The sequence below is a fragment of the Notamacropus eugenii genome, chromosome 7 (assembly GCF_028372415.1).
Source record: "Notamacropus eugenii isolate mMacEug1 chromosome 7, mMacEug1.pri_v2, whole genome shotgun sequence".
NCBI lineage: Eukaryota > Metazoa > Chordata > Mammalia > Diprotodontia > Macropodidae > Notamacropus > Notamacropus eugenii.
The window spans coordinates 53,297,519-53,322,911 of NC_092878.1; the positions used below are offsets into that span (position 1 = coordinate 53,297,519).

A 25,393-nucleotide genomic window follows, 5' to 3' on the forward strand; every position below is an offset into this window, starting at 1 on the left:
TTAGGGACCAGAAACTACATAACCTTAAAGAACTAGAAGGAATATTGCACTAGATGTCCAGTGAAGTCCATTTGACATATAATAGAGACTTTTACCTTAAAAGCATTTCTGCTAAATGGAAAAGTTATAGCTTATAAAAACTTTTAATCTTTTACTATTTTAATGTCAAAATGATTAAAACTATTTGCATTCATTTATACTGAATAAAAATCTCAGACTCATTAAATATCTTTTGTTCTGTACTTTCTGATCATTTCCTTTTTTTTTTTTTTTAAAGGCTTCTATCGTAGCTGAGGCCTATGACTTTGTCCCAGATTGGGCTGAAATTCTTTATCAACAAGTGATTCTAAAAGGTGATTTCAATTACCTGGAAGAATTTAAGCAGCAAAGGTTATTAAAAACCAATATATTTGAAGAGATTTCCAAGAAGTAAGTATTATAAAGCAGGCTGCCTTTTCAGTCTCAAAACAAGGAATGTAGCAAATTGCTTTTAAAAAATACTCCTTTTGTGGTAACCTCCCCTTCAGGTGAAGGACAAAATGAAATGTGCTAGAAGAGCTCTGACCTAGACTGCGTCAGACACATAGCATCTTGTGACTCCTTGCAAATGACTAAGGAACATTTTGTACTTAAAATAGCTTGTTGGAAAAGATGAACTGCTGTTGAATTATATTAACAATGTGTTCACCAAAGAAATTTTAATGAAAATAAATCCATTTTCTAATAGAGATGAACATTTCAGAGGAGGAATTAATGTCACTGTCACTCATTTTTAAATGAAGTCAGCTTTTTCTTGATTGTGAATTTGTGAAAGCACTATATGTACACATCTGTGCATGTGAAGCCACACATGCATGCTCATGTTAATGTTTCTCTTTAGATTTAAGCAGCGCCAGTCCACTGAGAAAGTCACAAAGAACATGAAGAAGCTACTCTCTTACTGTGAAGATGTCTACCTGCATTATAAGCTGGCATACGAGCACACGTTTCATGATGTCATAAATAAGCTGCTCAAGGAGCCCCAGACCGCATGCTGTCTGAATGACATGTTGGCAAATTAGACCAAGGCCAGGAAGAAATGACCTGTCTGTTAGCATGTCTTGCAGTGAGCCAAGTCCTGTAATGGAAACAGGTACTTTACAGATACTTACCTGGAACCACCCTGGTAGTTGACACAGAACATGGTTTCTGTCATTCATTACATATCACCCACAAGACAGACACTTCTAATAATGAAGTTTTTATTTAAAGGTAAACTGTTCAAGTTGAGCGGGTATGCATCTTTCTGTCAGCATCTAGAAGAAACCACTTCCAAGAGCCAGAGAATGTTTTATAAAGTGGAAATTGATCTAATGCCCTTCTAAGACTCACAGACCATGTCAAAAAGAAGGTGCAATACTGATTAAGAATCTGTCTGCTGTTCAAAAGGTTTTCATACCTGTGAATAAATTTTATATAGCTGAAAACTATTTGTACCTTGTGTTGGAAATTTAGGGTTTCCCCACAAGACCATTTCCATTCATACCATGCTCTCACCCAGTGTCTTAGAGAAGCATGGGCAATGATTTTCTTCATATTGTATGCAATTAAAAGAAACTGATTCCATGTGACCACTAAGTCCTTGCCTCAGCTAGTTTTAAGGAGGAGTTCATAACCAAAATCATTTAATAACTATTTATTTCAAGTTCCCTTTGCAGATATTTAAAAACGTTGAGAAAAACCATAGGTTTCACCAGACTGCCAAAGAGTTCCATGACAAAAACAGTTATGAACCCTTGCCTTAGAGGCTGAGCTGTTGTGGTCTCTTCCTAGCATATTTTGCAACAGGCCAAGCATGAAATACGTTCTACCCCTGTGACATAAAAAAATCTAGGAAAGACAGAACTTTTATATCCTACCTCTTGTTTACAGAGACGACCTAAGAATCTATTACAGCAAAACTCAACTCAATACCACTTTGTTTCAATGGCTGTAGAAAAAAATGTGAAAATTAAGCTGTTCGTAAATGTTCATAGGCATTTATACACTTAAATCATCCCTGTAAAACTGCTGAGAGCTTCAAATTTAAGGGCTCTGTGAAAGAATGCTTCTTAAAAATAGTAAAGACTAGTATTTAAGCATTTAAATTCTCCACCATGTCAGAGTAGGAATAAGTACCCACAAGTTTAGAGTTTCAGTATCACATTAATGGCTTGACTCCTTAACAACTTGAGTCCCTCTCATAAAGCAGCAATAAACAAATCTTTGTTGGGCTTGTGTAACTACAGAAAGGAAATCTGTTCCATCCTCTCCACTTGGTAAACTTTCTTCAATCAAAGGTAAACTTAGGTTGAAAAATCAAGTCAGCATCAGGATTGTTAAGTGTTTCCTGGGAGCTCACACACAAAATGAAGTCCTCACAATAGTGATTTTATTAAATTAGTTGCTTTATAAAACATTGCAGATGTCATAATTGTTAACATAACAATTTACCAAACTGTAGTAACTGTTGCAGTTTGCTAAGCATGTTTGTAAAGGAAAGGAAATGCCAAAACCCTGTGAAAGTCGTTGTTTCAGCCTAGGAGAACAAAGGAAGTTTTGTTTCTCAGACATTTTAAATCAGGCAAATAAAACAGGTCAAGAATTTCCCCCCCTCTTTAAGAGCTGCATCAGTAGAAATATTCCGGTAAATATAAACTAGACTGTTTATACACTCGAAATACCACAAGTTGGATTTTGTCGAATGCAGTAATGGAGACGTTACCTCTGTGGCTTCAAGGTTGGTGGCTTTTGGTCATTTAATTTTTTAAAATGTCAAACGAGTAGCCATCTGAGGCACAGTATCCTTACTCTGAAATAAGCAGTCTTTTCTGCAATGTATTTTAAAAAATCCTCACGCTCTACCTTAAGACAAAGCAATTTTAATACTAGGTGCACACCCACATGCCCTGGTTGCAAACTGCTTTTGCTGACAAGATATGAAGTAGTTCAAGGAGGTCTGGTTAAGGCTGTGTTATTGAATGGTGCTGGTAAATACTACACTGTTTTTGTCACGTTGCAACTATTGTTTCCAATTTAGTGACTCTGCTGCCCTGGAAGCAGACAGCAACAATGACAACATTATCAGGATTTCTTTTACTGTGATTTAGTAGCAACCCAGTTTCCCGATTTTAACCCCTTGGCAACAAGAACCAAGCTCCCCATTGCATTAGCACCTAAGTGTCAAGGGGTTAAGTAACCAGCACAAAGATACTGCACTTTTGATTGTAGCATTTGGCAGAACTGAAAGGAAAGGAAGTTGTGCTACATGTTGAAGGGACTGTGGGCAACAGAAGAAGACAACGGGGAGAAGATGAAACGTCACATGAAGTCTTCAAAGTCTTGCACGTATCCTCCATCGTAGCCACCATAGTCTGCAAGATCATCTTTCATTGTAGCCTTTAATCCCCCTCCAGGCACCACACCTTTCTTCTTCTTTTTGGCTTTGCTTTGCTGAAGATGACAGAGAATTCAACTAACTCAGTATTTGTTTTATAAGAATCCACTCTGGGGCAGTTTCTACCCACCTGTGCCTCAGGTGTCAGGGGAATCTGACTGAGCCACTGCCCACATAATTACCTATCTAACAAAAAGCACTCCAGCTCGCAGAAAATTGCTAGCTGCTGAACTTCAAATTAGGACGTTCTCTATTCAGGGGTCTCTATGAAGACCCCTGAAATAGGCACAATTTATACTAGAATGGAGGCATTTAGTGAGATGGCAGGTAAGCACACGTGTTGATACTTGGAGCTATACAGTTCTGTAAAGGAGGACGCCAGCAGGGTATCTGAACATACCGACAAGGAATTTCTGGCCAAGTGGTGTTAAACCACACCTGTAACTATGATTCTCCCAACCTCTATGTAGGTAAGATTTCATACCTCATACCATAATAAATTGAGAGAGATAAAATCTTTTGAATTTGGAGTTTCTTCTTTGAAAGTGGATCAGATACCCATGGTTGACTCAAGTGTTTCTTTATTATCTTTGACTTACCTTTTCTTGTTTCTGTTTTTCACTGCATAGCACTGTCAATGAATTGGTAATTTTTTTCAAGTCATCAATTTCCACTTGAAAAAGAAAGAAAGAAACTTTAGTTTCCAAAGCATTTGGGGGAATACAAAACATCAAGATACGCAGAATGAGACATACGTTTCTGGATATGGCCAATCTCACTCAGAATTTGCTTTCCCTGATTTACAAGGATTTTCTTTTACTGCTCAATTATCAAGATCAAACAGGATACAATGGCAAATATGTGACCCAGAAACCAATGTCTCAGGTCTGATGTCTTCTAGGTTTCTTCCAGAAGCATTACAGAAAGACTTGTATCTAAAAGTTTGTTTCTAAAACACTGACTCTTATCACCCTCCCTTCTTCTCTGAAGTCAACCCAAGAGTCACAATATATAAAAAACAGCAAATACAATGTTTTATTAGCTACTATGACACCCAAGAGTTCTTTTCAGGAAGCCATTGTAAAACACAATTAACAAGCTGACCTCAGCAACACCATGCCACAAGCATAGCTGCCTGTTATTCCTGGCTGTGTTTGTACAAGATTCCTAAAATTAACCCTAACCAATTTAGTTTTAAGTCAACAAAATTACTCCTATACTCTCATGCCACTACTATTTGATTAAAACGATTTTAAAGAGCCAAAGATGTTACTTACATGAAATACACACATCTCGAACTAATGCTTCCAAGAAACTGGCATAATATAGAGACTTTTCATACTGTGTAATTTTATCTTTTAGTAACTTGCCAAACTCTGTGAAGTCATCTCTTGAAGAGGGATTCATGGCATCTATACCACAGATTGTGTTATTAACACCTGTAAGAGAAAACAGCAGTGAAAAATGCTAGCTGAGGAGCTGTCAGAAAAAACTTACTAGTTGCGCAAATCCCAAATTAGAGGGAGAAGTTTATTCACACTACCTAAGGTAAAAAGAGGAGTTAAAAAAGCAGTATAGCAAAGAATAGTTTTCCAAAAAGATAAAAGGTCTTTGCCTGTTCTCTAAAAATAGAAACCTAACTAAAGGGTAAAAATGGAAGATTGGGTGTGTAGGGGACAAAGAGAATGCTATGGTTTTTCATTTAAAATAAAAATGTATGAAATGACACAAATTATAATCTGTAATTATGATTGTAAGCTACAATTTACAAAGCTTTCACAAAAAGTGAAATTTCAAGTGAAATAACAATGGCAAAACCACATCTGACTGCTATAACTAAGTGCCTCTTTCTCACTATACCTACTTTGCCTCTTTAAAACACTTTATATCTTTATATTCCCCCCCCAAGACTATATCAGCAATTTATATGAAACTCCTCAAACTTCCATGTAAAATAATAATATACCTCTGTAATTAGATAGTGATTTAAAACTATCAGCCTACCCCATGGTTACAGCAGAGGTGTCAAATGGGGCCTTACACTCCTGAAGTGTCCTGAACCAGACTAAAATGTAATTGGGAAATCTCTAACAAAATAAAAATGAAACTGAACATAGATGATGTTAATGTGTAGTTTTCTAAGTGAATATTCAGCCCACAGAGATCTTTGTGTATGGTTTAGTAGCCATAAAGTAGCTATTTGAGTTTGGCACCACTGGTTTACAAGAATATCCACAATAATTCAGTAGGAATTGTTAAGAGTTCACAATTACCTAAAGCATTTTCCATGGAAAAGAGTAGTGACTGACTCATCAGCCCCCTTTGCATCATTCATGGTGTTACAGCATTCAAGAGTTGGAAGGGAAACACTTAAAGATCATTTATTCCATCCCCCTCATTTTACAAATGAAAAAAACTGAGGCCATGAGAGGTAAAGTCACTTGAATGCCAAGTCACAGAAGTTATCAAAACCTTTTCTGACTCAAAATCCAGCACTAACCTTGAGCTAACAAATCTGAAGAACAGGGGCAAAATAGTAAGGGTGACAAGAATGCTGACAACGTACCTAAGGGGCCCCTCGTACCACACTCAAGGTGTGGAATTGCAAATTAACTCAGCTAATCAATTCAGCAACCATTTATTAATAAGTACTGTCTAAAGAGAAAAAGAGTAACAAAAATTCTGTTTTCAAGACTCTCACAGTTTAGTGAGAGGAGGTAGTAAGACATAAATGCAAATTACTATAAAACAAATTGAATGTAATAAGAAGAGGCTCAGAGAGAAACACTGAATTTTTCCTGGTATCATCAAGAAAGGCGGCCCCTCAACTAAAATCTTCAACAAACAGAGATTAGGAAGGGATGTGTTCCAGGATGAAAGATCAGGATATTAAATTAGAAGTCTAATTTGGATGAAAATATTTGAAGAAAAATAAAATAAGAATGGAAACGTAAATGCAGGATCAAATTGTAAAAAAAAAAAAAAGTGAAATTATAAAAGAGACAAGTTAGGTTTTATGTTGTTCAAGAAAGAGATGAAAGCTTGAACTAAGATTGGTGGCAAAACAAATGGAAAGTACTATGCAAATAAGAGACATAGTAGTAGAAGAATATGGCAACTGATTAGATATGGAGGGTGAAAGAGGAAGGAATGGTTCTTTTATTTCAGGCTACGGTGACTAGTGGAATCACCACAGAAACTAGAAAGTTTGGAGGATGGGTGGCTTTCAAGAGGTAAATGACTTCAGTTCTGCAACGTTAAATTAGAAGAGATATAGTATCTCACAGAACCAACTGAGAGTGTTTAAATCAAGCGTGCAGGTGGTGAAAAGCTGCCCACTCATCTTTGTAAGAAATGAGGACAATAGCTCACTCTGTAGCTGCTAGTCTTGTTCTACCTATACCTCAATTTCCCTTAGTTTTTGGTCCAGCAAAGGAACATGGGGAGCAATCCTTTCACAGGCTCCTAGATTATGGCTACAATCACGTCTGCATCATGCAGATTTAAACATTTCTTCCCCTACCAAAAGCGTGGTGGGCAAAAGGAAGAAGCAGAAGGGGTAGCAAGGGGCATAGAGAAATCTGCTAAACTAATGGACATTCATACATCTTCTTTCCTAGCAAAAACAACAAGACAAGCTTGTTCCCAAAGCTTAATGTTTTAAGACTTTAAAGTAATATGCCTTCCATTTCATACACCTGTAACTTTTAAACAACTGCACACAAATGTGATCAAAGCACACAAATTACTGCATTTCAATCCAATGATCCTTTTTACTTAACATTCTTTCATTTGGTGCCCAAAGCAGAGTTAAATTGAAACTAGATTATTCATCTAAAGTACTAAATCTAAGAGATCTCAAAGTAAGCCAAAAGTCTGGCTAATATTTAAATAAACTAGACTCGGATGTCCACAGAGAAGAATGCTTCCCAACATCATTGTGTAAACGCCAGTGTTTTCATACAGATCTAGTCTGATAATACATAGGGGGTGTGCCATCAGCTTACCAAAGGTTTCTTTTGCTAATTCAAGGTCTGCCTCTTCCTGTAATTTCTTTAGCCGTAGTTTATCTGCTAATTGTTCTTCTGGTGTAAGCTCTTTAGATTCTTCAGGCTCTTCCAACTAGAATGCAGACAGGTATGAAAACAGTGTTTAAGAGAAAAGAGTTCTTTCCTGTCTTTCGTGGATAGCTATGGTGGTTTGCAACACTTCAATCCAGAAAAATGCCCTAGAAGTACAACTACAACATTTTGTTGCTAATGGACAAAACAAACAAATTAGAAAATCGGAATATTTATTAATTTGATGATGTCCATTGTTTTGACAAGTAGGCCTTTATACTGTCTGATGGAGTGGAATGTAAAAGGTATCCATACAGAGATAAATGTCTACCATATACATACATATGTATATGGTATCCAGAAACAAAGAGGGACAATCCTGCCTCCACAATACTCCTTAGGGATTCTGCTAATTTTTGTAATCACCCATCATCAGAAGTGAGATTATCTCACTTTAATTTAACAGGCTTAGTACAATCAGATTAAAATTTCTTTGGCATGGACTGTGATGAAGACAGCAAAATGCCAAAATATCACAAATTCTCACCTCAATGATCAGAGAAGAAAGGGCCAAGGCAGCAAGAATGCCTTACATTATACAACGAATTGCATGATTCTACTCCCTGAGGAGTTATAATTTTATTCAAAATTACATTTACATAGAGAGAAATTGACCAAAAGAATTTCTGAAATATTTCTTACACCATCTCCAATGACCTAAGAATAAAGATACATCAGTGTGTGTGTGTGTGTGTGTGTGTGTGTGTGTGTGTGTGTATCTATATATCACAGAAACGGGTGCCTTTCACATTCCACTCAGCAAGCACAATCCAGATAATGAACAATAAATGCTAGAACTGCAGACAATGGCAGAGATCATTGAATAGTTAGTCATGACTGTTCCGGAAGGTCTGTGAAAATGTTTAATTCTGTGTTTTTCCAGAACTGAAAAAGCAAATGTACTTCCTAAAGGATCAATTTTAAATGGACTCTTTCCCATAGTTATTTCCACTAGACATTATTCGAATTGATGCTATGAAAGTTTTTGCTCTAGAATATCAATACTTACCCTTTTCTTAATTTCCTCTTGTCTTTTCTTCTGTTGCCGTTCTTTCTCTTTGATTTTTTCTGCTATTTTCTTCTTTTCTGAAACTTTCGTTTCTAAAAACAACACAAAACTTTTACAATCAGACAATTCCTTTGTTTTACAATTGCATACCACAGCATCATAATACTATAGTTTCTCATCTTATGAAATAAAATACAAGATCAAAAGCCTAAAACCAAAACCCTCTCCAAGTCCATAAGGATGACTGTGCTAAATGGGAACATGGAAAAACTTATTTTCCTTATTTAATCAAACATCAAGCATTTGGAGAAAATGAGATTATCGACAATAAAGTATACTGAGGAAGTGGATGGGGTGGGGTGGGGGTGGGGGGAGAGATGGCTGGTTTCTAAATAAGGTTTTCAATTGGGTGCTTTTTACTACATGCCAGTAAACACTCTGGAAGGTCACCAAGATACCTCACCAAGAACGGAAGGGAGCCCCAATGGCTCACCTGGTTTTACCTCTGTCTCCTCTTTTTTTTCTTCATCATCATCATCCCAGTTTTCCTAAAAAGAAAAACCTGCATTAGCTGAATTATTAATCTGACAAGACAATCAAGCCACAGTTAACAGTCTGTCTCTTGAACTGATTCACAATAGGTCTTAAATCTTAAGATTTTGGACAACCTGCCTATCCTTAAATATTCTGAAGATCAATTATGAACCTTTCTATTCAAAGAAATATTTGACATTTACATAGCAGAACAGGCCAAATTCCATTATACACACCAACACATACAATACACACAACCCCCTCCATAAAGAAAAGTTATTTCCAAATCCTAGACAATTATCATTTACTCAAAATATTTCATGTTTGTAGTCCAGCTTAGTTAAACTCAGAGAAACATCACCAAGTTGGTCAACTGGTGGTAACATTTTTGGCTACAACAATTCTCAAGGTGAAACATTTTATATAATGCAATTTGATTAAAAAAATTGAATGGGCTTTGCAAATCACTAATTATTTAACCTATTTAAAAATCAATACTTAAAGTTGAGTATGTGATAATACTTAAGGTTGCAATTATAATGCTGAAAGCTATTCATTATTAAAAAAAACACTCCTATATCTGGATAGGATATTGGAAGGGCTCCTTGAATTTGTCACTTCCAGTCCCAGGATAGTCACTAAGCAATTCTAGAACTAAAAATAGCATTGTTATCTGGAAGAATTTAAAAAAAAAAACAAAACAAAAAACCTGCTACAGAGAGCTTGGAGAGCAAAGCTATAATAGTATATTATCTATCTCCTTGTTTCCCACCACCCAGCTGGACTTCTCTTATTCCTCCAACATGCCCCCAGCAATCTCATCATTGAGAAATATCATCCCAGAAGAATCTAATCAGCCTTAGTATTCACATCTCATCAGTGCCCTCTGATGGAAGAGTGGAGCTATGTACTCACTAGCCTCTACTTAGAGAAGGCCCAACATGGACAGGGCACCTAGGCTGCAGAGGATAAAACACCTACAGCACCAGGCCTGGAACAGTCACTTTTCAGTTGTATCTGACCTTTTGTGATCTCATTGGGGGTTTTCTTGGCAGAGATACTGGGGTGGTTTACCATTTCCTTCTCCAGCTCATTTTACAGATGAGGAACTGAGGTAAACAGGGTTAAGTGACTTGTTCAGGGTCAATTAATAAAGCATCTGAGGCCAGATGTGAATAAAGAAAAGTGAGTCTTCCTTACTCCGGGACACAACTAAACAACAACACAGAAATCTCTTTATCTCCCACCTGGCTACTCTTCCTTTTGAACTTCTTTGACCATACTTCCAGAAATCTTATCACTGGGAAATATCATTATCCTGGAAGAATGAAATCAATCTTGGCATTCACAAGTCATCCATGCTCTGCCTGGAGCCTACTTCTCACCCCATGTCTCCTCTGGCTACATGCCCTTTGGACTTCTTGGAATTCTCTATCATGCTGTTGTCTATTCTCATTTTTCTGCTTTCTTTTCTCTTCCCCCATTAAACGGTATGATCCTTGAGGATAGAGATTTTCTTTTTTTGCATTAGTATCCCCAGCTGCTTTAATGTTTATTGACTACGAAGCAGGGACCCAAGCCTGTAAATGGCCAGCCTTCAAGTGGGGCAAACCAGTGATAAATCTAATAAAGTGAAGGACACGGAATAAAAGGTGTAATTAGTTAATTACTGGTAAAGGCTTAAATAAGTACTACGCTGCAACAATGGCATCAAGCTTCTCATTTTGTAAGACAACTAACAATCCAAATGCATTCTAGGAAAACAAGCCAAACAAGAGGGACTGCTTTTTCAATCCTCACCAAATCCTATAGTTAGATGGTCAATTCTGATGACGAAGGGATGCCATTCATTTGCGGTATGCTCAGTTTACTCTTTTACACCTTGTGACAAAAAATGTCTTAGTTTTAATAGATTTCAGGCAAACTAGCTGGTTATTATTTCCATTCACAACATTCAACCTTTACATCACCTTCACCTCTTTGGTAAACTCAAGCTTGCATGGGCCCAAATCAGTACCGTGGGCACAAAAACAACTTAGCGAAGCAAATTACACTGGATTTAAGCAATATCAGCATGAAGAAGCTGCATTTGCCTCAAAGAGTTGTTAATATATAACTGTCTATACATTACATTCATCCAAAATGGAAGTTCTCCAACACTTTAAACGACCTGAATTCTGAATAGCCACTAAACCCTACGAAGTTCCTCTAGAAGGATCACTGCAAACAGGCCTATGATGTCTGTTTTGAGGCTTAACTGGGGGCCCACTATGAGCTCTCTAGCATCCAGACAAAGGTGGAGGGAAAAGTAAAGGGCTCTGTTTCAATTCCTCTGGCCCCTATGGCGTTTACAGGCTTATAGTCAGGCAGGAAGGGGCTCACCTGAAAGCTCTTAACATAGAGCTCATAAATAGGAAATCCTTTATCCCAGCTGTGCCTAACTCACAGTCACATCTCTGCTCCCTTTATTTAAATGTTAAATCAGTAGTCTCCATTTTCCACTAATTTTTAAGATTAGTGCAATTTCCTTTGGCATCACGGCACCAAATCTGGACGTACTCACTGCACGGACAATCTTTCAACATCCTCACAACTGTTACTGCCTCTAGCATTGGTCTCTGTATTTACTGGTGGAATCAGGTTATTTTCCCCATCTTTGCTCTCCATTTCTGTCTCTTCTATAAGCATGTAGCACAGTGATGTCATTTTGGTCCTTTTCGAGAAGGAAAGACATCAGCCAACCTCTACAAGTACCTTAAGTACTATAATATTAAGGGCCTAGTGAGGTGTTACACTATCCTTGATGGGAAAAAAGTTTAGAGAAATGGTTTTTGCAAGTCTTTCCCATTTTCTTCTGGTTGTAGTTATCCTTCCATGCCTATCCTTGAAAGTTCATGGGATGTCTTTGCTTAGTTGGCTATCCTGCCACACTATTAATCTGGTTTTACTCTCCATGCTTCTGTTCTGAGAAAGGACAATGCTGTAACTGATCATCCTTCATAACATCTTGCAGATGAGTTTACATTCTAATCCAATTTGCTTTCGATAACCATCACTTTCTGACTGGCAAATGTAAGGTGTTTGCTCACTAAAGCACTTTCTTGACTTTTGTTCTCCCTGTTGCAGTAATTATCTTAATATTGGTTTATCTTTTGTTGATGTTTTTATAAATACTGGCCTCAGGTCTGACAAGTCAACAGTCATGTACACAAGTGATGTACACACCACATCAAAAATAAGTCTTTTCCTGTCTGTTAAAAAGTACAGTGTCTTCCATCAATAACATTATCATTCAAGACTCCTCTGAAAGATCTTTTGTAACCCTCTGATACTAAACATTACACAAGGCATAAAATATGAACTATATGCTTACTAAATGTATTTGCCATTGGGATGGAGGAGACCCAGTGGAGGAATAATTCCCTGTTGATAAGGTCCTCCAGACACTTCTATTTGAGGATGAGATTATAATGATCATGTCAAGCCCTAGAATACTGCAAAACCTTCTGAAACAGATTAGCAAAGCATCTGGCCCATCCAAGCACACACAACCAAGCAGACAATGAACGTCCAGCGTCCAGATTTCAACATGCGCCTAAAGAGATGCTTTAAAGAATCTGGGCTGAAGTCATTCAAGAAATTGCAAAATTCCTTTACTGGCATCAAGATTCCCATAAAAGCAAAGGCTCATACTAACATTTTATCAGTGGCACTGCTACGTAAAGAAGACATTATCATGCCTCTGAAAAACTGAAGAATGACATACAGAATGTATTGAAGAGGCCCCCTGTGGGTGTAAGCAAGCCAGAAATATAACTAACGAGGAACCCCAAAGAAAAGCAGCAAAGGACATCATCAAGCAACTGTATGAAAGGAAGAGAAAATGAGGACAGTCATGTGACAAGAACAAAGGATAAAGGTGGACTAATGTGTGTGATACTGGAAATGAGAAAGGCCTCCAACACACTGAATGGATCCTCTATGGCAAACTTTTGGTAGAAAAAAGACAGGTCACAAGGGCTGGGCAAGCATAGATAGGTTGCAATCTGTATTGCTGGAGTAAACTCCCAAATGGATGAGATCACAGATCTATTTGCGTAGATGAGTTTTATATGAGTAACTACAAGGCCAGTTTGGCTGTACTGTGAACAGAGTGTTCTCTGTGAGTGCAGGAAGGAGAGCAATGTATACAGAGTTGAGAAATGTAGATTGAGGTCAGGTTGTCTAGTGCTTTAAACGTCAGGAATTTATATTCTATCATAGAGGTAAGAGAAAGCTGATAGTTTTCCAGGATAGGGAGGAAGAATGTGTGACAAGTCGGACCTGCACTTTGGCAGGTATGTAGAAAATTGAATGATGTGGATAAAGACTTGAGTCAGGGAGACCAATGGGGAAGCCAATTGAAATAGTACAGCTGTGTAGCGTAGTGGCTGTTTAATTGGGAAAAAAAGAGAACAGATGTCAGATACTGTGCAGAAAGAAAAAACAAAATTTGGAAACTATTTGGATATATGGAGTGAGTGAAAGTGAGGAGTGGATAAGCATTAGAAGGATAGAAGTGTCCTGGACAGAAATAAGAGAGTTCAAACAGGGGATGGTTTTGGAGAAAGGTAACATAATGAGATCCCTGATAGAGGCTGGAATCTATCCATGACTGCTCATCCTGTGCAACTCAATGTTGCACTCAAAATTTTTTAAAAGGGAAGGGGGTAGGAGGAAAAGAGCTAACTTCTTTACTCACCAGTCCCACTGATAGAGAGCACACACAAAGCTCAGAGGATGTATACAGTAGCTTCAACATGATAAAAGGGAACAGATACAAAAAGGAGGGGAAAAGGGGAGAGAAGGGGAATTTTCCCAATCCACAACCTAGGCAACTAGGGCTGTAAGTACCTGAGTTGGGGGTTGGAAAACCATGGTTACTTTCTCAGCAACTCATTCATCTCACCTCTTGGACTCACTCTCTATTTAGTCAATTTAAACGTTATCAATTATTTACCAGGTTATGTTATTCTACAGTGCATAATCATTGAGAGGATCTGCTTCTATATTTTCTGCTCCAACAACGATTCCTTTTAAATATATAGATTGGTGGTATATCCAGAATTTCCTATTTAGGTCACAATATCATCCACCACAGAAAAGCATGGCTATCACTTCCACTCTAGGAGAGTTTTGCCTGATGTCTATTTAAAGGACTAGGGGAACAAGAGTGATGACGGTCAGAGGGCAAGTTGGTCCTCCAATTCTGAACATGACAAAAGAATCAATACCTCTTCCCATCTTAGTAAGTCAGCAGGTAGCTGAAAGGATTTTTAAAAATTGAGACACATGTAAGCAAATAAACAAATTTTCTTTCTTGCTCCTACTTGGATAATAGTCATTTCTTCATTGACTGCCCTCTTTTCCCTTGGACCCTAAGGTGAACCCAAATCTCTGAGAAACGCCAAAAACTTTTCCAGGATACTGCAGGTCTTCCAGAAGGGACTGTTCAGGACAAGCCTGGACCTCACCAGCAGCTCCATCCCCCCCCCCAACTTAAAAAAAAATTTGTATTTCAATGAACAAATATTTATTTTCTCTCCCTCCCACTGAAAAAAATACAAAACTCCTGTAACAAATATGCATAGTAAAGCAATACAAATTCCCACATTGTCCATATCCAAAAAGCTATGTCCCTTGAATCCATCACCTCTCTCAAATGTGTAGTATGCTTCCCTGTTTGTTCTCTGAAATCATGATTGGTCACTGAATTCATCAGAGATCTTAAGTCCATCAAAGTTGTCTGTTTTTGCAATATTGTACTGTATAATAAATTGTTCCCCTAGTTCTACTCAGTTCACTCAGCATCAGAATTCATTCAAGTATCTCCAAGTTTCTCTGAAATCATCCCTTTTAAATTTCTTACTGCACAATAGTATTACATTATGTGTTCTATAGGATGATCTGTTCAGTCATTCCCCAACTGATGAGCACCCTTTTAGTTTCCAGTTCTGTCATCAAATATTTTTTGTATATATGGGCCCTTTTCCTCTTTCTGAGATCTCTTTGAGGGTGTGAGCCCAGTAGTCATATGACTGGATTAAAGGATACGTAGTTTAGTTACTTTTCCAGCCCAGCATCTTCATTTCAAAACAAATTCCTGATTCTTTCCCTATTGTAAACTTATATTCTCAGGATTAATTACAATTATGCTGGACCCAAGGGGCAAAGGGGGAATTATCCTTAATAAATTCTACTCTTGTTTATTTCAACAAATATATATGATACTTCTCCCACATGTTTATTAGACTCTAGGACTCCATAGTGTTCCACAATGGCCAATACCTATATTTCTTACATTGCCTAAATGTATCAAAAATCAAGTCTATGAACATTGAACAAGTGAATTGTTTGTATATGCCAGAACTGAAATGTGATAAACACTGGTCCACAAAAATTTAATTTGGAATTGGCTAGAAGTACACACAGAAATTATCTGCCTCCTGGCAGAATGCCCACCTCCCCAGTTTTTCCAGGTAATCTCACATTTCTCTGAAATACATCCCTCTTTCTTTAGAAAACTGCTTTAGAACCTTGAAGAAGTTTCTAATTCTGGTAACTTTAAAATTACAGACTAATTGGAGCAAGATTCTTGATTTACAAAAGCAAGGAAAAGAGTTCAAGATGGAGAAGCAGAAAGAAATCTCTTATCAGGTCTTCAGGATTACTTTAAATCTTAAGGAAAAAAAAGCACAGTGCTTGAAATGGTTCTAGCATTCTGGATTAAGTTTCCATAAATTAACGGTGGGAAACCAAATTTCTTGGGGGGAAAACCCTACTACTCAATAGGCAATGGATTTGCTGATTAAGACGATGGGATAAAGCAACTGCTCTATCATATTCACCCTATCAGCCAGCCCACCCATCCAGCTAGCCCCAGAAATGTTGATATCTCAATGACACATACTAACCTAAGAATTCCACCTGCATTTTTTCTCCCTTGCCTTCAGAAGATGGAATTCGGTTCCTTCTCCCTAGCTAGTAAAGCCCAGGGAAAGAATCAATGCACCAAAAATTTAGCATAAATGTTTGTTTTCACTTACGAAGGACCACAAGCTTTCCCTTTGTGAGACAGAATTCCATATAAGTCTACAAGCAGTCACTTGCAGAACAGGTTTTAGAAAAGACAACAATATCTAATATAATTTAATGTCCGCTGTGAAAACTGAGGGTATGGTACTACGTACAAATCCCCCAGCTGCCTTTCTCAGGATGTTACAAAGTGACATTTAAAACCCCACATAAATCTATATGGTTAAAACCTAGTTCATGATGAAATGGTTCCAGTTTTACTATAGATTTTGGTTTAGAGGCCCATTTCACCAGAAATTCAAGTTTGCATCTTCTAAGGAGTATAACTTTCTATCCCACTGAGTTAGCATCTATACATTGGTCAAAGATAAACATTATACCTCACAAACTTGGTGCCAGCAGGACCAATTAGCTGACAATTTGCAACCTTAGTTTGGTATTATTAAAAATGACAACCTATAATATATTTTGGTTAGAACATAAAATATGCATTTAATAGGGACTATGATCAGATCAATATTGTATCCTCCAAAAGTCCTAGATGCTCTACATGAGAGTGTGACAAATTCTGTGAGCTAGGCTGTCAAAAGCATTTAGAATTTTGGGTCAATCACAATCAACCAAACTACAAACTCTTGAAACTCCCCTCATGAACATTTATATTTCACTATAACAGTAACTTGAAAGGTAGTCCACACTACTGAATAATTCAGCCCAGACAACAGTAGAGAACAACATGGAGGCTCCTCAGGATTCTCAATCACTACCACACCACAAACTTCTAGGTTTGGGAAAGTTAGGTAGGAAAGGATGCATATCTGACAGTCATTGGGGTCCCAAGAATTAAGATGTGATGAGTTCCTCCTTTAATTGTTTTCAGAGGATCCATTAAGACCCTTCTATATAACCCCCAAAACCCTAACTTGAGACTAGGCACTAAAGCCCAATGGCAATATGTTGCCTCTCCACCCCTCCCCCGTTTTTGTTCTTTGAAAGATGACAAATTCGTCTGACTCCTACATTTTTGGAATGGCTCCAAAATCAACGCAAATGTGCTAAGTCCTGCTTTAGAGAACTAAAGTACATTACATTAACTAGAAACAAATTGCTGACTAAATGAAACAAAGATTCTATATGGGGTTTACAATGTCACCCAATCTAGGCTTTTTGTTTTGATGCTGAAATTGAACTAAGAAAAAATGAAGAGACAACGAATCCAAAGTACTCCATGAAAGACATTCAAGGAATCTTGGTCATGTAGCAGAATAAATAGTATCCTTGTTTTAAGAATACACACCAGAATATAAAAACATTTCTATAAAGGCTAACAAAACCCAAATGTCATTTCAACATTGCATCGAGAGCCTACGATTTCTTCGGTATATGTGGGAACTCCATCCACCAAAGAAATTCGTGTATAATTCATAGTCTTAGGAGGATGACTTGCCCATGATCAGGAGGGCTTTGAACCCTGGTCTAACTAGAAAGTCCAATACTATTTTATGACAGTCATATGGGTTATAAAATAATTCCTACATCAACTCTCTGGTCAGTTTAAAAAACTTTTATTTTTACTTACGTGGGTTTAATAACTGTGGGGGGAAAAAACAGAAGCTAGTTCAAGTACACAGCATTATTTTGTTTACTTCCAGTTCTTTTCTTCTCATTCTTAAAATTTTTAATTTTTCCTCCAACTCTTTGCTAACCTTACCTCACTTCCACAGCTAAAATTTTTTTCTAAATTGCAACATACATTGTATAGGATTAAAGAATATTAAAAAAAAAAATACACATTTTACAGTATCTTAAGTGTGCTTGACCACTTGGGGAGGAGGGGTGCAGCAGACCCCAACATTCAGAAGGAAAGACAAGCCAGAGTGTTCTCTATGCTTCAATTTTTAAGGTCTGTTGAACACGTTGAGCAAGCCAGGGATGAGAGGGAAACGTTCAACTTTCAACTTCATACATACAAACATCTGCTGAAACGTTTCAAGAATTCCACTACTTTACTAAGCTTTATACCCTTGCCACTCTGGACATAAGATTTAGGGGCTACTAAATAAAATCCTTGGGACAGTTTCCTAAAAGCACATGAGGGGCTCCATGTTGAAAATGGCACACTTTTCAGAAATATACAATAAGGCTGAATCAGTTCTGGTGGGAAGAGACAAAATAAACTCAAATTTAAACTTCATCCCCTAGAAAGGAGTCCTCACTGCCCTTTCCCGCACTCCAATATCCAAATACTATGTTTTCATTCTGTTTTCTGCTTCTCACGTGTACTGGGAAGCCCTCCTGCCAACTCCCCATTTCCCATGTTGCCAGGGAGTTGCTCTGGGCACTTATTACTTCTTCCAGCTGCTTGTCTAATTCATCGCTTAATTCCTTCACCAGAGGAGACAAGCTGGATCTCTTCATTTTTATGTTTCTAAATAGCTCCGATAAACGGTCTGATAAAGAAGAGGCTGCGACGGATCGCTCAAAATGTCTCCACCTATGTCAATTCATCGATCCTAATCGGCTGCTCGCTAGAGTCTGCTGCCAATCACACACCCCAACAGGGCTGGGAACTCGGAGGACCCCGCAGTGAGTTATGCCGACGGCGACAGCGCAGAGAAGGCCGGGAAGCCCTCCCCAGGATTCCCAGATGGAACATGCCCCGGGCCTCAAGCTTCCACCCATGCCCCGGTCACCGGGCGGCAGACCCGCGGGCCGACCCGGACCCGAGGGCCGAGCGGAGAAGGCCGCGGCCGCGTGTCTCCGGCCCGGGGTCCGGGGGCGGGAGGGGGAAGGACGGAGTGCGGGCCCGGGGAGGCGAGGGCGCCACTACCCGGAAACGGCGGCCCGCCCTGGAGCAGGCCGGGATCGGGGCCCCCGGCGGCCGACCGCCACCTCCCCCGCTCCCGCCGCCGGGCCCGGCCCGGCCTGGCGCCCACCTTGACGTCGTCATCCTCGTCCTCGCCCTCCCAGCGGTCCCCGCCGGCCGCGCCCCCCGCCTTCCGCACCGGCTCCTCCACCGAGAACGTGTCCGCGTCTACGGAAAGGAGGGAGAGAGAGCCACGTTAGGCACGAGTCGCGTCCGGGCCCCAGGAGGGCGCCGCCCCTCCCCCCGCTCCACGCCATCCCCGCACGGCCCCTCACCCCAGGAGTCCGAGTCCCCCGCCGCCGCCGCCATCTCGGGCCGGGTGTGCGCGAGTGCGAGAGGGAGAGAAGGGGGAAGGAGAGCGCGAGAGGGCGGCTGGTGAGTCACCCGAGAGCTTCTCGCTGGCCAACGCGGGGCACGCCGGGACGGCGGCGGAGCGTCAGGCCCCGCCCGAGGCCCCGCCCCTCCCAGGCCGCGGGAATTAGGCGCGCGGAGCGGACGGAGCTCCGCCCCCTCCCGGCGCCAAGAGGAGGCCGGAGGAGGCGGGGCCTCAGGTGGACCAGGTGGAGGGCCGGGTGGAGTGCGGACTGCCGGGAGAGGAAGGGCCAAGACCCCGCCCCTCCCTCCGTCACCCGGAACTCCGCTTTCTGCGTTGCACACGCACAAATCCTACCGCGAGGAACGCCTCTTGCACACATATGGTTACAAGAAATGGCCCTGCCACACGAGAAGCACCGCTTCGCTCTCCCACACCCCCTCTGGTTTCACACACGCATGCATACACACACACACTCACACGCACACACGCACGCTGTCACGTCCCTTGCACACGTGCTCTCTTCCACACACGCCCTGCTGCGTCCGGGGGAAAGCCTCCTCACCCACCCCCACCCCTTCTACACACACGCAGACACACACACGTCCAGGACATCCCTTTCACACACAACCTCATCACAGGGAAGCCTGTCGCACTCTATACACACACTCGCGATGAACGCTCAGACCCCACAAGCCTCCACGTAGCTCGTCCCACTCGTGGGTGAAAAGCGTGAGTATAGGAAAAGGGTGGGTTGTGTTTGTGTGCGGGTCAAGGAGTTCGCTAGCGACGTGCCTACAAGTTTGCAAAAAGGCTGAATGGGGGGTGTGTGTGAGGCCGAGGAGATCCTTGGTGACGCGTGGGACAACTCTGTGTCCTCCACGGACACCTCCAAGGGCACGCGCCCCTTCCTTACCCGCACATTCCTTCTTCCAGGGGAATTCCTTTTTCACGCAAGTCAAGGAAATGCCCTTCTCTGTCCCGCATACACTGTTGACAGACCTTTTCTCGAACCCGGGACACAAGGGAACCCCCCCCCCTCCGCACGCCATTACACGCGTCTCACACGCGTCACCAAGGGACTCCGTGTCCTTACGCACACACCTACCCTTTTTTCAAACTCGGAGAACAAATGGCACCAGCACCCTCCTTGCCCACACACACAAATGCGCGCACACACACGCACACGCACGCACGCACACACACTTGTCGCACACGCGTCACCAAGGAACTCCGTGTCCTTACACACGCCCCTACCCTTTTTTCAAACTTGTAGAACAAATGGCACCAGCACCCTCCTTGCCCACACACACGCACACGCACGCACACACACTTGTCGCACACGCGTCACCAAGGAACTCCGTGTCCTTACACACGCCCCTACCCTTTTTTCAAACTTGTAGAACAAATGGCACCAGCACCCTCCTTGCCCACACACACGCACACGCTCACACACGCTCACACATGCACACACGCGCACACACGCACACAGTTGTCGCACACGCGTCACCAGGGCACTGGCCGCCCCTTCGGGCATTCGCACACTCGCAGCGCGCGGGGTCCGAAGCAGCCCGAGGGGCCGCAGCTCTAGGACCGCCGCCCCACCCGCGTCATCCCCACCATACTGTCCCTCACCTTCCTCCCTGTTCGAAGACTCGCTTCCTTCCCCCCGATCCCAGGCGGGAATAGAGGGAGAGCCCTCCTTTTCCCCAGAAGTAAATGGAGGCAAAGAAGGCTGCTCGGGCCGGGCCCCAGCGCTGCTCTCGGGGGAAGGCGCCGGTCCCGAGTCCCGCAGAGGCTCGCGTGGCTCCCCACAGGGGGGCCGCGCGCGGTCACAATGGGTACCCGCGCGGGGTCATTCATTGGAATCCTCAGAGAGTCTGCCCGGCCCCTTCACGTTTTACTGAAGAGGAAAGTGAGGCCCAGAAAGAGGAAGAGATGTGCTTATCCTGTCTGACAGCTGGGGTCGGAGAAAGGTGGGAAGAGGTGGGGGAGAAAACCCAAGTTTTCTGACTCGCGGTCGGAGGATGATAGGTGCAGAACTGGAAGCAGCCTCGGAGGCTATCCAGTCCAACCCCCTCATTCTACAAGGAAGGAGAGTGAGGCCAAGAGAGGTTGATGGGACGAGGACAGGATTCGAATCAAGGTCCTCAGATTCCAGATGCCGAGTTCTTTCCCTACAGCCTGCCACCTGATTACAGAACAGTACATCTAGTTTAGCCATCCAATGTACAAAACTTGGGAGAAATATGATAGAAACTGCTAGTCCAGAGACTGACTGTACAGTCACATTCATTCTCTATAACAGAATTTACTAATGTGGCATTTATTAGGATTTCCTGCGATCTCCTGTTTCTCACAGGTTTAGAGAGCCTGTTCCCACCTTCAAGATGTTTCAATTTCCAGAGATGAAATCAGAAACTTACATTGTTCACTTTCATTTATTTATACAATGATTTTTAAAGTGCCTATTCTTCCTGAAGTCATTCTTTGAATACTATGTATCCTTGCCAAGACCACAAGTATCTTGAAGGCAATGCATGTCTTCCACTGTTATCCTCTGTTGAGTATTTGCGATGGTTAGATACATAAGCATCTCTACCCAACACACCTTTGACACAATTTTTTCTTTAATTAATATGTATCCTATTAGGGAGATCAAATATTAAATGATGAAATATCCAAAAATTAATGTCATTGATTTTTTTCCCTTATAGACAAAGCAATGTTTGCAGAAGTTTGCTATTGGGGGAGGACTGACTTATTTGTAAATTTGGTCATTGATTTCTAATAATGAGATATGAAGACATTTATTAAACTAAAAGCAATGACTTGGAATTTTTCCTAAAGCACTTGAAAATTATTTGCAGCTGTTTTGTAATAACATAATCCAGAAAATTTAATTTTGTCCCTCACAGTTTGGAATAACTTATTACTTGTAGTTTATATTACAGAAATCAATGCAATCAATCTGGCATAATGGATATTGGCAGCAAAGTCTAGGTCCTTTGACTGAATCCAAACTTCACAGAAAAAAAATTCTCCTTAATAAAAGGATTTGTTCTGTAAAACTTGTCTCAGTCAAAAGACTGTACCCAAAGGACCTAGAAGGCCACATGTGGCCTGGAAGTTAAAGGTTCACCACTCTGGAGAGGCTAGAGAGAGCTTCATTTGGACACTTACGCTGGAATTATGCCTCAGGATTAAGATTGTGGGCAAATCATTTAGCCACAGTTTTCTTAACTATAAAATGGAGATAATGAGACTTGCAACTACATACTAAAAATGAAGCAGTACCTATTCTCAAAGAGGAAAGAAACTTGGGTCAACATATAACTAAATCCTAGATATATACAAAAGAAGTACGAGATGATTTCTCTGGAGCAGGGGGAAGGGGATCAAGAAAGACCCCTTGTGGGAGATGGCACTTAAAAGTTAAGAGTTGAGAATGATTGTATAGTGGTGAAACTCAGTGACTGGAAGGATGGGTTGGTGGTGCCCTCAGAAAAATGGAGAATTTCAGCAGAGGAATGAGATTTTGGGGAAAGATAATGAATTCTGCTTTAGACATGGTGATTTTGAGATGCCAGTGGAAATCCAATTGGAAGTATCTAATAGGTAGTTGGAGAAGCAGAACAGACTCCCAGAAAAGAAATTTAGGAGTCATCTGCATAGAGATGGTAATTGAATTAGTGTGTCAAGAAATTATACGCTGCATGGCTTCAGGCAGAGACTCTTAACATGCTTGGATTAAAAAAAAAAATCAAGACTTTTTTGGGCTTAGAAGGTAACTCAGTGGCCTTCTAGTCCAATGCCACAGTTGAATGGAATACCAACATAACCTACCTGGTAAATGGTCTAATAAGGGGAACCCATTTGCATGACAAACCACTCCACTTTTGGACAGTTTTAATTGTGGGGAGATTTTTCCTTACATCAAGTCTAAATTTGCCTTTTATCTAGTGTTCCTGATTCTTCCCTCTGAGGTCAAACAGATCAAGCATAATCCCTGCTTCCCATGAAGGACTTTAAATTCCCCTTCACATACTTAAACATAAGCTGTCATGTTTTCCTTCAATGCCAAACATTCCCAGTTCTTTTAACTAAAATTCATATGGTTTGGACTAAGGCCCTTCATCATTCTCTTTACCTTATCCTATATACCACCCTCTTTTTCCTATCCTATGTAGTTTCTGGGCAGCTAGATGGAATAATGGATGGAGCACTGAGCCTGGAGTCAGGAAGACCTGAGTTAAAATCTGGCCTTAGATTCTTACTAGCTTATGCTCCTAGGCAAGTCACTTAACCCTTTTACCTCAGTTTCCTCATCTGTAAAATGAGCTGGAGAAGGAAACAGCAAACTACTCCAATATCTTTGCCAAGAAAACCCCAAATGGAGTCACAGAGAGTTGGACACAACTGAAACAACTGAACCACAACATGTTCTCCAAATTACCAATGCCCTTATTAAACTACAGCATTCTAATGGAATAGAGTCCTCTAGATGTAGTGTGGCTAGGGTGGACTATAGAGAAACTATTACCTCCTCCTTCTCCTGAAAGAGAGGTTAAGCCTCTCAGTGCAGCCCAAGATTTTATTAGCTCCTTTTGCTGCCATACTGTGCTGATTAATTACAAATTTGAAATATAAGAAAACTCTCCTTTTCCAGACAAGGTGCTGCCTAACTAAGTTTCTTTATCAAGTTATAAAGTTGATTTTTTAAACCCAAGTGTTCATTAACCCCTACTCAATTTTCTTTTAAATTTTCTTTATTTTTTGTTACTTTTTAAGTTCTGAACTATCTCCCTCCCCTTCTCACCCTGCACTAGAGAAGATCGCCATTTGATATAGATAGACCAACAGATATAAATACACACGTTTATGTACATATGTGTGTGAGAGTACGAAACCATACTATGTAGTTTATTTGAATAGTTATAATACTCAGAATAGCTTATTCATTCACAATTGTTCTTTGAACAACATTACTGTTACTATATACATTCTTCTCCTGGTTCTGCTCATTTTCCTCTTCATTATTTCGTGCAAGTCTTTCCATATTTTTCTAAAATCAACCAGTTCATCATTCTTTACAGCATAGTAGCATTCCATCACAACAATATACCATAACCTGTTTAGCCATTCCCCAATTGATGGACCTCTCCTCAATGTCAAGTTCTTTGCCACCACAAAGAAAGTTGCTATAAATATTTTAGAACACAAAGGTTCTTTTCCTTTTTCTCTGATCACCTTGGGAAACATAGGTAATTGTGGTATTGTTGGGTCAAAGGATATATGCAGTTTTATAAGTCTTTGGACATCATTCCATCTCCAAAATGTTTGGATCAGTTAACAGTTCCACCAACAGTGTATTTATTAGTGTCCCAATTTTTCCACATCCTCTCCACATTTGTCATTTCCCATTCTGTCATTTTAACCAATCTGATAGTTGTGAGATGTTTCTTGAAGTTGTTTTAATTTGCATTTCTCTAATCAATAATGATTTAAGAGTTTTTTTATATGAGTATACAGTTTTTATTTTTTTCATTAAAAACTTTCTTGTTCATATCTTTTGACCGTTTAGCAACTGGAAAAATTACTCATGTTCTTATAAATCTGACAAAGTTCTCTACATATTTGAAATATGAGATCTTTTTTTCTGAGAAACTATTTCTAAAATCCACCTTCCCCCCTCAAAGTTCAGCTTTCCTTCTAATCTTGGCTACCTTGGTTTTATTTGTACAAAACCTTTTTAAGTTAATGTAATCAAACATCTCACTATGCTTTCTATCTTGTTTATTCACAAATTCTCCTATCCATAAGTCTGATAGGTAATATGTTCCATGATCTTCTAATTTTCTTATGATATCTCTCCTTATATCTAGGTCATGTATCCATTTTAACCTTATCCTGGTAAATAATATAAGATATTCATCTATTCCCAATTTCTACCAGACTTTTCCAATTTTCCTAACAATTTTTTTTACTAAGTAATGAATTTTTATTTCCAAAGCTTAAATCTTTACATCAAACCCAAGTTTACTATAGTCATTTGCTACTT

General features: G+C 40.2%; 2 protein-coding genes across 2 annotated transcripts in view; one reads left to right on the forward strand and one right to left on the reverse strand.

Annotated features, from left to right (window-relative positions):
* The window catches only part of SPG11 (SPG11 vesicle trafficking associated, spatacsin), a 72,988-nt gene extending 71,522 nt beyond the window's left edge, over nt 1-1,466 (forward strand). The window contains exons 39-40 of the mRNA XM_072625549.1: nt 278-429; nt 881-1,466. Coding sequence (XP_072481650.1) covers nt 278-429; nt 881-1,061 — 333 coding nt within the window. The 3' untranslated portion in view covers nt 1,062-1,466. The remainder of the gene's footprint in view (nt 1-277; nt 430-880) is intronic.
* A 922-nt stretch (nt 1,467-2,388) lies between these two features.
* On the reverse strand, nt 2,389-19,679 carry EIF3J (eukaryotic translation initiation factor 3 subunit J). The gene is made up of 8 exons (XM_072625553.1): nt 19,295-19,679; nt 19,090-19,187; nt 9,039-9,093; nt 8,546-8,637; nt 7,423-7,537; nt 4,693-4,854; nt 4,015-4,088; nt 2,389-3,471 (listed from the first exon to the last, which is right to left on the reverse strand). Exons 1-8 carry the CDS (start codon nt 19,326-19,328, stop codon nt 3,340-3,342), a joined length of 762 nt encoding a protein of 253 aa, XP_072481654.1. The 5' UTR covers nt 19,329-19,679; the 3' UTR covers nt 2,389-3,339.
* Between the last annotated feature and the right edge of the window lie 5,714 nt (nt 19,680-25,393).

Excerpts from the sequence above, each read along its gene's own strand:
- EIF3J (XM_072625553.1), bottom strand. The coding sequence starts at position 19,328 with ATGGCGGCGGCGGCGGGGGACTCGGACTCCTGGG. Across the intron at positions 7,538-8,545 it reads AAGAGGAAATTAAGAAAAGG|TTGGAAGAGCCTGAAGAATC; the intron begins GTAAGTATTGAT and ends TCTGCATTCTAG. Across the intron at positions 3,472-4,014 it reads AAAAACAGAAACAAGAAAAG|CAAAGCAAAGCCAAAAAGAA; the intron begins GTAAGTCAAAGA and ends TGTCATCTTCAG.